At 43.3% G+C, this 11,298-nt stretch overlaps 1 protein-coding gene across 2 annotated transcripts; it reads left to right on the plus strand.

Annotated features, from left to right (window-relative positions):
• The first annotated feature begins 113 nt into the window (after positions 1-113).
• Dph3 (diphthamide biosynthesis 3) lies at positions 114-3,509 on the plus strand. 2 transcript variants are annotated; one of them, XM_028787509.1, is made up of 3 exons: positions 114-316; positions 700-774; positions 3,114-3,509. In XM_028787509.1, the coding sequence occupies exons 1-3, from the start codon at positions 209-211 to the stop codon at positions 3,177-3,179; spliced, it is 249 nt and encodes an 82-aa protein (XP_028643342.1). In that variant the 5' UTR covers positions 114-208; the 3' UTR covers positions 3,180-3,509. The 2 variants fall into 2 exon arrangements, with proteins under 2 accessions (XP_028643342.1, XP_028643343.1); XM_028787510.1 differs by lacking the exon at positions 700-774.
• The last annotated feature ends 7,789 nt before the right edge of the window (positions 3,510-11,298 follow it).

The raw sequence follows: 11,298 nt of genomic DNA on the forward strand, positions 1-11,298 counted from the left end.
CAACCCTGCTGCGCAGGAAGCGCCATCTTTCTAGCGTTATCTCCATGGCGACCGCGACCCGGTCACCCATTTGGCGCGGCAGTCGAAGTTACGTCATTGCCTGTGCGTCCGGAAGTGACTGTTTCTGCTCCAGGGTGGGCCGCGAAGCCCCGGCCTACCCTGCCTGGGCGCAGTTAAGGCAAACTGATGCGGTGCTGACCCGGTGACCATGGCGGTGTTTCACGACGAGGTGGAGATCGAGGACTTTCAATATGACGAGGACTCGGAGACATATTTCTACCCCTGCCCCTGTGGAGATAACTTCGTCATCACCAAGGTACTCTGAAGGCCCCGCCGGCCACTCCTTGAACTTGCTCATTTTCGCTTCCGGTGTCCCAGGGACCGCTCAGTCATCCACGTGTTCTTCTGAACCCCCGCCCCTTGAAACAGGGTCTGGTCAAGAGCTCTGTTCTCCCTAGGCCCGCCCTTATTTTATTTTATTTATTTTTTTTCTGGGAGCTTCTTTGGAGAAGGGAACTCGATTTTCTCCAGGGTTTTGGAGGCGATTGAACCAACCTAATCTCCCTGGTGATTTTCCTAGATGAGACTTGGGGGAAAGTTCTTTGTACTGTTACCCAACCAAAGACTTTCACATAGACATAAGGAGAGGTTTGTGGGAAGTTGGCTATGCTGACCATATGTTGTCTGATTGCGTTGTAGGAAGATTTGGAAAATGGAGAAGATGTGGCAACGTGTCCTAGCTGCTCACTCATTATAAAAGTGATTTATGACAAAGTAAGGGATATATTAAAGGGGATGATGGGTGGTGTGAGCTAATGACAAAGACCTAAAGCAGCCTGTCTGATGGAAAGAGTGAAAGAGTTTTGGATGTTTGTTTGTTTTTTGAGACAGGGACTTTTATGTAGCCCTGGCTGTACTGGAACTATTTGGACCAAGCTGGCCTTGAGTTCACAGAGATCTGCCTGTCTTTGCATCCCAAAAGCTGGGATTAAAGGTGTGCACCACCACACCCAGCCTAGAATAGTTTCTAGAATAGTTTCTAATAGTGTGCTATTAGAAGAGCTATTTATACAAAGCTTTTAAAAATAGTCAGTACTGCTGGGCGGTGGTGGCGCACACCTTTAATCCCAGCACTTGGGAGGCAGAGGCAGGTGGATTTCTGAGTTCGAGGCCAGCCTGGTCTACAGAGTGAGTTCCAGGACAGCCAGGGCTACACAGAGAAACCCTGTCTCGAAAAAAACCAAAAAAAAAAAAAAGTCGGTAGTTGTATTCTAATCTTGTTCAAGTTTAAATTATGTAACTTATGATCACTTTGGAGAGAGCAATAAGGAAATTGCTTTGTAATGAAAATTGATGACTTAATCAGGAATGAAAAATTATCATGAAGGTTATTTTAATTGATGTTCCTTTTGACATTTCTCTTGTATTTAATATTTAGTTTAGTCTGTTTAAAGCTCTAGGACATTTCTAGAAGATTGCATTTTATTGCTTGCCTAGCATATGTATAGAGTCTACCTTGTGTGAGATCTAATTTTTAGATGCAGTGTTATAGTTTCATGTTCCTTTGTATCCAATAAGAATGGCAACAGGGGGCTGGAGAGATGGCTCAGTGGTTAAGAACACTGACTGCTCTTCCAGAGGTCCTGAGTTCAATTCCCAGCAACCACATGGTGGGACAAAGACAACCATCTGTAATGGGATCTGATGCCCTTTTCTGGCATGTCTGAAGATAGCTACAGTGTACTCATATAAATAACAAATAAATCTTAAAAAAAAAAAAAGAATGGCAATAGGAAAGGGGTAAATGGCTTTACTTCCCACCCAAAGTTCAGTTAGTGCTTTGGAGTCTTAAGTAAGGAATTTGACAGTCTTAAGGATAAATTCTAAAATGAGTATAGGGTAAGTTGGACCAAAGCACAGAACTTTGTGAGAAGCAGGTGTTAATTTAGACAGTAATACAGAAATGAAATGATTCACTCTTATATTAAAATGGCTTATGGAACAAAGAACAACAGGGACAGACTAGGGACTGACTCCTTGGGAATCACACTGTAGGGGATGTGTAGTAACTGGGAAAGTTCTGTGGTAGCTGGCTTAAACCAGGATGAAAGGTCAGAGCCTGTACTTAATGTACAAGTAGTTACTGTTGCAGGTATGTGTTGGGAAACACACAAAACAAAGACAGTCTTTTTATTGCTCATTTTGAAGAGCTTACATATTTGAGTGACCAGATACTGATCTGATTAATATAAAAACTTGAAAGATGTGACATGTTTATTTCTGGGACCTGGTTGCTCCCTAGCTAAGATATTTATGAGACACTGCTTATTAACTAATGGCCTCAGGGCTAAACTTCAGCATACTTTTAGATTCTGGTTCTAGTGCTAACACCAGCTCTCTGTATAAAAATAAAGTGTTATTGAGTCTGGGGAGATGGATTAGTGGTTAAGAGCTTCCAAAAGAAGTGGGCATTTATATCTCCCACAATGGTGGTTCACAGCCACCTGCAACTCCAGCTCTAGGGAATCTGGTGTCTTCTAACCTCATGGGCACCCACACACACGTGGGGTACACACATACACACAAGTGAAAAAGCAAAAGTAAGTCTTTAAAATGTTCCTTTGTCTCCAGTTGTGTCAACTGGGATAACTACTAATACCTATTGGGTAGATCAAGGGCACAGTCCATCCCTGAACAACAGTTAGTACTGGTACATAAGTCTTTTTTTGTTTGTTTGTTTTTTGAGACAGGGTTTTTCTGTATAGCCCTGGCTGTCCTGGAACTCACTCTGTAGACCAGGCTGGCCTCGAACTCAGAAATCCGCCTGCCTCTGCCTCCCAAGTGCTGGGATTAAAGGCGTGCGCCACCACCGCCCAGCTACATAAGTTTTTTTTTAAACTAAATTTGTTGGCATTCTTGGATTTTCCCCTAAATTTCACATCATGATTTTTTTCAATTGCTAGCATTAAAAAAAAAGAAGGAAAAGAAAGACAGTGAAAAAGAACAGTGAAAAAACTTAATAGCCAGATTGATTCTGTAGCCAAATGAAAGTGATGCGAATGCATTTGTGGGACAAACACCTGGTGGCCAATAGCAATTCTTCTTCTCCTTAGGATCAGTTCATGTGTGGAGAAACAGTTCCAGCACCTTCAACCAACAAAGAGTTAGTTAAATGCTGAAGAAGCTCTCAGGAACCCACATCCTGAACAGCGGGGGCTGAGTCCAGGTGGATGGATCCAGTGCAGAGTTACCAACCTCCTCAGTGGGCAGCTGTCCTGTGGATGGCCTCGTGGGGGTGATCTTCATCAGCCACTGAACTCAGCATGAAAAAGTGAGCCTGTGACATGTCAGACCTGGATTCCATACTTAGTGGAACTGGAAGGATTCCTAATTGTCCATCTGAATTCAAGGAGAGCCTCATAAACTGGCGGTTTTCCTTCAGTGGGTTGCATCATTTGAATATCTGAAAGTTCATTTTCTGAAAATAACATCATCCGCCTCAGTCCTGAGAGTTGTCTTTTTATTTTTTAAGATTTGTTATTTTATTCTTAATTGTGTGTATATGTGCATTTGTGTGTGGGTATGTGCATGTGAGTACCATTGCCCAAGATGGAGCTCCTGGAGCAAGAGTCACAGGCAGTTGGGAGCCACCTGACATAGGTGCTGGGACCTGAAAACACTACACATCCCTAACCTCTGAATCATCTCTCCATCCCATGATGGGAGCTTTAAAATATTACGTTTTGACATAGTTTCTGAGGTGGTTCAGATGAGGCCTTTCTTGGAAACATAAGGCAATCTGCCTTCTCCAGTGCTGCACTTCCAGCTCCTTCACCAGCCAATCAGCCTGGGCTTGCCATGATTCCGTTGTTCCAGTTCTTAATCATTTCTGTTACTTTTCATGTGCAGAGTACAGTCCTGGTGTTAGACTGTAAGTGAGGAAGGAAGGACCTTCTGACGTGAAATGGCAAAAGAAGCAGCGCTCCTGATGCCCTGTGCCTGCATCCTTACATCAGGACAAGTTAAAAGGAAACAGCCAACAGAGACACTGCTGGCAGACGGCAGAGACGTAAAGCCTGCTAACTTGGCAAGTGAAAGTACATGAATAATTGCCAGCTGGAAACGAGTATGTCTGTATCAGGGCCTTTATTTCTTGAAATGCCTGATGGGATTGCATCTCAGACGGCTGAGGCTGATCTTCATATGCAGTGGTTGTAGCGTAGCACAGCTTTGTGTCACTGTTAGTCCTAAGGAGTGTAGACTCCACAACAGAGGATGAGCTTGGAAGTGTGAGCTGGCTCTAACAGATATGCCTATGATGGCACACCTAGGAAGACTGCACATAATGGTACCCAAGTCAGACATGCACCCCTGCTGAGTAATTCCTCCCTTGAAAAAAGAGGTATATGTCAAGATGGACTATGACTACTAGTCTTTCTTCACTTCAGTCTGAGAGCATCGAGAAGTTAGACTCACTTATTCAGAAATTTGAAAAGTCCTTTTGTAAACACAGCTTTGCTTTGAATGCATAAGGGTTTGAAAGTTCACCACTTACCCAGCAGATTGTTTGGGGTATGGCTCCTGTAACTAGAAGAAAAGCCCATAGGGACTAGAGAGATGCCTCATGGATTAAGAGCTCTTTCTGTTCTTGTAGAGGACCTGTGTTCAGTTCTTAGCACCCACTCGCAACTATTTGTGACTCTAGTTCCTAGGGTTCTGATGTCCTCTTCTAACCTCCATAAATACCAGGCATGTGTTGCGAGAGGTATTAGAAAAGTTTGGAGCGGCCGGGCAGTGGTGGCACATGCCTTTAATCCCAGCACTTGGGAGGCAGAGACAGGAGGATTTCTGAGTTCGAGGCCAGCCTGGTCTACAGAGTGAGTTCCAGGACGGCCAGGACTACACAGAGAAACCCTGTCTCGAAAAACCAAAAAAAAGAAAAAAAAAGTTTGGAGCATCCAGCAAGCTCCCCGCCTCCGCCATGCTCCCACTTTAAGTTCCCACACTGAAGGTGGCACCGGCTGGCCAGTGGCCACTAAACCCATGAGACGTTGGCATGGCTGCTCCCTCCGCTGGTCAGCTCCGTGGAGTCCACGGCTCTAAACATGGCTCCTGGGCCAACTCTGCCACTCCCATGCCGTAGATATAATAATTGCCAGTACCTGTTAGAAATAAGACTCTTAATGCTTAAAGATTATACAATAGATTTTATATTAGCAAATACTCAATACACAAGGTGCCCACACAATTAGAATTGTTAACCCAATTACCTAACCTTGATATGATTAACTACCCGAGACTACTAGAGACAGGTACATCTGCCTCCATCTTGCTTTTCCTCCTGCTCCTTCCTTCTCCTTCCCCCAAACCTTCCTGCTCCACCTCTCCTTCTACTGCCCAATCACCGGCTTTAGCCTTTGTTTTACAAATTAAGGTGGGCAGAAGGTTCACAAGAAGTCTGTGTACTGATTCACTCCTCATCTGTAGCCCCTCACAGGAAAGCAGAATTAGTATTAAAATACAAGACCAGGGCTATCCACAACAGGCATGCACGGAGTTCACAGACATACATGCAGACAAAAAACCCATACAACTAAATAAATTTTTTTAAAAAAAGAAGTGGCCAATAAATATATTGTATCCACTCATTGGAAGTTTGAATTAAAATATGTAACCAAGTTTTTTAACCAGTGGGAAGTGTATGGATTCTAAGCAACCATTAGGCTGAGACTTAAGTTAAAAGTTGTACAGTACACATCAGATTTCTCTGTCTGTGGGAGGTGGGAAGGTATTGAACCCAGGGCCTTGCTCTTACTGGGCAAATGCTCCAGTAACTGGCCTGCATCTTCAGCCAGCACAGTTTTCACAGAAAATTGTACTGCTATTTGGTGTCTCCCAAATTACCTTACAAAACAAAGACAACTGTCCAGACAGGCAGAACAAGGTAATTGTGGTGAGGAGGAGCTGCATGGAGAAACAGATTGTCTTGTGCTCATCAGATGGATGGGTTTGGAAATTCCACTAGCAGTCTTTCTCTGCTGCTGCTGTTGCTGCTGCATTCCACAGCAGATGTCTTGATGTGGGTCTTCTGTGAACACAGAGGAGCAGGAGTCCAAGTTCAGACACTCAGGAGAGAAAGCGTGAGCAGGCTGGTGGTGTGTGCCTGGTCGGTGTGATGTGCTTTTGTCTTTTTTTTTTTTTTTCCTTTGTTGGAAGATTTTTTTAATTGAAAGCTGTGTTTTGGGGCTGGAGAGATGGCTCAGCGGTTAAGAGCACTGACTGCTCTTCCAGAGGTCCTGAGTTCAAATCCCAGCAACCACATGGTGGCTCACAACCATCCGTAATAAGATTGGATGCCCTCTTCTGGTCTGTCCGAAGACAGCGACAGTGTACTCATAAATAAAATAAATAAATAAATCTTTTTTTTTTTTTTTTTTTTTTTTATTTATTATATGTGAGTACACTGTAGCTGTCTTCAGACACCCCACAAGAGGGCATCAGATATCATTGCAGATGGTTGTGAGCCACCATGTGGTTGCTGGGGTTTGAACTTATGACCTCTGGAAGAGCAGTCAGTGCTCTTAACCACTGAGCCATCTCACCAGCCCAAATAAATAAATCTTTAAAAAAAAAAAAAAAAAAAGAAAGCTGTGTTTCTTTAACAAATCTCTTATTTATTCCTGTGATAGTTTGGAAAACTTGTATTTTACAAGGGATTTATCTGTTTCATCTAAGTTGTTGAGTGATTTTGTCTTTAAAGCAACCAAGCAAGTTTATAAACTATAGAAGAAATACCAGCTATTAGCCCCCTGTTAAACAGAAACAGCGAAGGTCTTTCAGATATGACTGGAGTCCCAGATGTTTCCAGAGTGCCTCTGAGAACCAGTAAGTGTACCTGCTCTGTCTCATAAGTCCTGTAGTCTTTGACAGGGCCTGTGGATGGACAACTCATCTGTACAGGAAAGTGATGGGGTCAGGTGATCTCTCAACTGTCAGTTCTTGTTTCAGCTGTGGTTCCTTGTCAGATCTTTCGTAAACCCAAAACTATCCTGAGTGGAAGCTCCATTTTTCTTTCACAATATCACACTTCAGAGTGTTTCTAGTCAGTTCTTCAAAGAATTCTTTCCTCTCATGCTCATGCTTTTCTCTCTTGAGGTGTTTGAACTTGGGACTCCTCCTTTGTGTTCACAGAAGACCTACAGAAGATCAATAAGTTCACATACGAATTCAGACACAGCCAGCAATTTTTTAGTATGTATCAATTCATTAGAATAACTTGCATTGCCAAGCTAATAAAATGAGAACATGCAAATTCATGTTTGTTGAAGCTTTTATTCCACCAAATACTAAAACTTTACATTAAAAGGTTTTGGTGTCATGATTTTACATAAGGTAGAACTCTTAACTTTGGGCCATCGTAAATAGGTTTCTAGTGTGGGCGTTACAGTGGTTGAAATCTAGGCTGGATTTCCAGGTTTCTTGGCCTCTTATTCAAGAAACTGAAATAAAGGCTCATTGCAAAGGTAGCAAGGATTAGAAAGGAGGCTACATGGGGCAACATACCCAAGAGCTTCAGATTATTGTTGGGGGCTTCTTTTTATAGGGTCCAGAAGGGGGAATTTGGTTAGGATCGAAATAGTTTGAATGGTTCTCTGTTTTGATTGATAAGTTAAATTATATAATCACTTCTTTCCTATGCTTGTCCCCCAAATGTGTATGATTTTAATCATACCCACACTGAATGCTCTGTAGTTTTAAGAAGGTAAAATAGGGGATTATCACTTTAGGTTCACTGGAGGACAGCTTGTTTTATTGTGCACACAAAACTGGTTCAGGCCATGTTGGTGTAGTTGCAGCATAGTGTGGTAGAAATGTTTAATCTCGGTCTAGGGTTTCTGCCCTGACTTTGACCATTTAGTTCCTGGATAAAAGACACACACAACCTTTATATTTACAATAAGTCTTAATCAGCCACTAGAGCTGGGCAGATATCTACCCTCTATGCTATTAAAATCTATTTCCTATTGATATTCCTGAGTTATTACTATATTTCATCTGGACTGCTCTTAACTCTAATTGTCCAGGTCTCAGGGCCATGGTTTTTTGACTCCTAACCTATGGTGTCTTTCTCTCAGCAGTGGTTCTCTCCCGATGCCCCAAGGCCCGGGAACCCTAAAACCTGCTTATGTCTCTTCATCCCAGCTATTGGCTGTTGGTATCTTTTTTTGCCAATCAGAAATAATTGGGAGGGGGAAGGTCACATAGTTACCCCCAAATGGATAAATAGTATCCATTCAATCAATAAGCAGAAAACATTTTGTTGCTGTTTATAAAAGCTAAGCCTAATAATATACACGGGTGTGGGGTGAGGGGGTGAGGGGTAGGGGGATGGAGGGGTGGAAGTAGGGGAGGAGTTTTGTTTTTTTTTTTTCTTGAGGCAAGGCCTCACTGTATAGCCCTGGCTAGCCTTGAACTCACAGATATCTGCTTTCCATTGCCTCCTGAGTGCTGGGATTATAGGCATGCACCATCATTTACGGCTTTTTATTTTACTATTTTCTTAACAGTTCTCACTATTTTTCCCCCAAAGAAGAGTTTTCAAAAACAAAAATTAAACCACAGAAATCTTGTTTTTTAAAAAAATGGGGATGATATTTTTAAACAAGTGCCTGGAAGGTATGTGTAGATCATTAGTGGCTGGCTGTCCTGTTCTCTTTGGATCATTAGCACATGGCTGTCCTGTTCTCCATGGATGTTAACAATGGTTGTCCTGTTCTTTGTGTATGTTAGCAAATGACTGCCCCATTCTCTACTCACTCACCTTACTCATCAGCATTTTAAAGGAATTACCATGTGGTCATGAAGAGGCAGAAGGAAGGCCTGACCTTGACCAGATGGTTCCTGTTTTTCTTGTTGCCGACATGCTCTTAGCCCATCTGTGGGCTCAGCAGGTCAGTGCCGGGGCGAAGAAGCCAAAGAGATACCGGTCACCTCAATTAGCCTTGGTTTCTCTACTGTGAAACAGTAATAAGGGAGTCAAATAAATTCTTTTTAAAGTCCCTCTGCTCTGTTCTGCTATGACTTTGAGTAGGTTATTTCCAGCTGATTTCTGTTCTTGGGCCATGTTCTTGTCTGATGAGGGGGAAGGGAGGAAATGAAGTGGATGCAATCTCACTGTGGCCTCTAGGGGTAGCCGGAGCTCCACTGGACTCCTATGTTGCCTGCTCAAGGCCAGGCCAGCTTGCAACAAGACCTGACCTGCACACCCAAAAATATCTTCGGACCCATGTGTTTTCATTCCCAAGAGGCAGTCTACGTAATGTGATTGTCTCGGGTAACCGACATTTGCTGGACCTTCATCCTGAGGCCTGGGGCAGACAGCCTGGTAGTTACGACTGGCTTGAATGATATCTCCCAATGTTTATGTCTCAATGTCCCAAAGACTATCAGTGCTTCTGTGTTATAAGCTGGCACTGCCCAACATGGTCACCCTAAATTCCATGTGGCTTTTACCACTCAAATGATGTTAAGAAGTCTGTTCCTCCATAGCCAAGTAGACATTTACACAAACTATGACTTATGGCAGCTACCATGGCTGCAGGGGCCTGTCTCTCCCTGGGATGCCATGGAAACCTTGGGAGGTGGACTGTGGTTGGAAGAACACTAGAGCGTGTCCTTAAATAGGATCTTGTTCTTCCCCTCCCCGTTTCCTGGCTGCCATGAGCAGATCAGCTCTGCTCCTGCCATGATAACGACAGGCCCAGAAACAAGAGTCAGATGAGCATGGACCAAACTCCTGTGAACCCACGAGCCAAAGAAGAGCTCCCCTTCTTTTCAGTTGTTTCAGGTGTTCAACACAGAGATGAGTCTGCCAACACAAGCTTCTACTATGTGGAGCACAGTAATAGGCACTAGGAGAAACTGTTATTAATGCTGACACCCCTATACTCAAGGGATTCAGAGAGTTCTGTCCTGCCCTGCTACTGCTTTTGTGCGTGCGTGTGTGCAAACACACACACACACACAGATGCACACTCACATACACACATATACAAACACACAAATTCTCACACATGTATATGCATACTCACACAAAATGTACATACACACAGATTCATACACACAAATTCATACACACACTCATACATAAAGACTAACACAAATTCACACAAATACATATACCCACACAGATTCACACAGATTTACACACACACACTTATACAAATTCACACACATACATAAATTCACGCACATACTCATAAATACACACAAATTCACACACATGTACACACACAGATTCACACACAAATTCACACAAACATACACATAAATATACAAATTCACACATGCACACTCACACATAAAGACACACACACAAATTCACACACTTGCACACATGCACACTCACACACACATGAATACACATATACGCAAACACACATACACACACACGCACACATAGAGGGGAGCCTCTTTGTGTTGTTTTGGGATCCAGTAATCTTGCCATTCATGATCTCATCCCAAAGTAGGAGACCTGATTTCAAGGTTGGTGCCTGATGTGTGCTGGAGAAGCTATGCTGCAGTCATGGCCTTGCAAAAGAGATGATATCAGCGGTCAGCACCCAAGGATAGCTCCTATGTGTGGAGGTGACTGGTCACAAATGCCTTAGAATGAATTCTAGCCTTAACAGTCCCTTGCTGCAAGTGCAGACAGGCCCCTTTTTCATCTGCCATGCTCACTGGGGTCTGAGTGCTCTTTTACTCCAAGGGGATGAAGGCTCCACTGACCTAGGGTGGTCGGTGCTCCTCACTGTGCCACATCTTGGTGTGCTTTAGAGAAGAGATCTGTTATGATTTAAATATGAAATGTTCCCCATACATCAGGTACAGGGTGGGGGTGGGGGACTAGTGGCCAGGCTATAAGTTCTGAGAGCACGACCTGATTAGCAGAGTTGTCCCTTGATACACGACTGGGAAGTCGTGAGGAGGGGTGTAGCAGAAGTGGGGATAGTCGAGGCTACACCTTGCCCTGGCCCTTTGCTAGAATCCTCTGTAGAGTGAAAAATTATAGATACTGGGTATATAGAATTCTTTTTAGACATACAAAATATTCTTTAGGCTTTCTTCATAAAGACATGGAGAAACCGAGGCATGAAGCAAGTTAAGAATGTGGACAGACTAGTTACGGGAACTGCAATTTAGCCAGGTGGAACCAAGCTGAGAACCATAGTGACAGGGCAAGGCCTAAGTAACAGGCCAGGACCACATTCTTTTTTTTTTTTTTTTTTTTTGGTTTTT

This window comes from Grammomys surdaster, unplaced genomic scaffold (assembly GCF_004785775.1).
Source record: "Grammomys surdaster isolate TR1022 unplaced genomic scaffold, NIH_TR_1.0 125669, whole genome shotgun sequence".
In the NCBI taxonomy this organism is placed as follows: Eukaryota; Metazoa; Chordata; class Mammalia; order Rodentia; family Muridae; genus Grammomys; species Grammomys surdaster.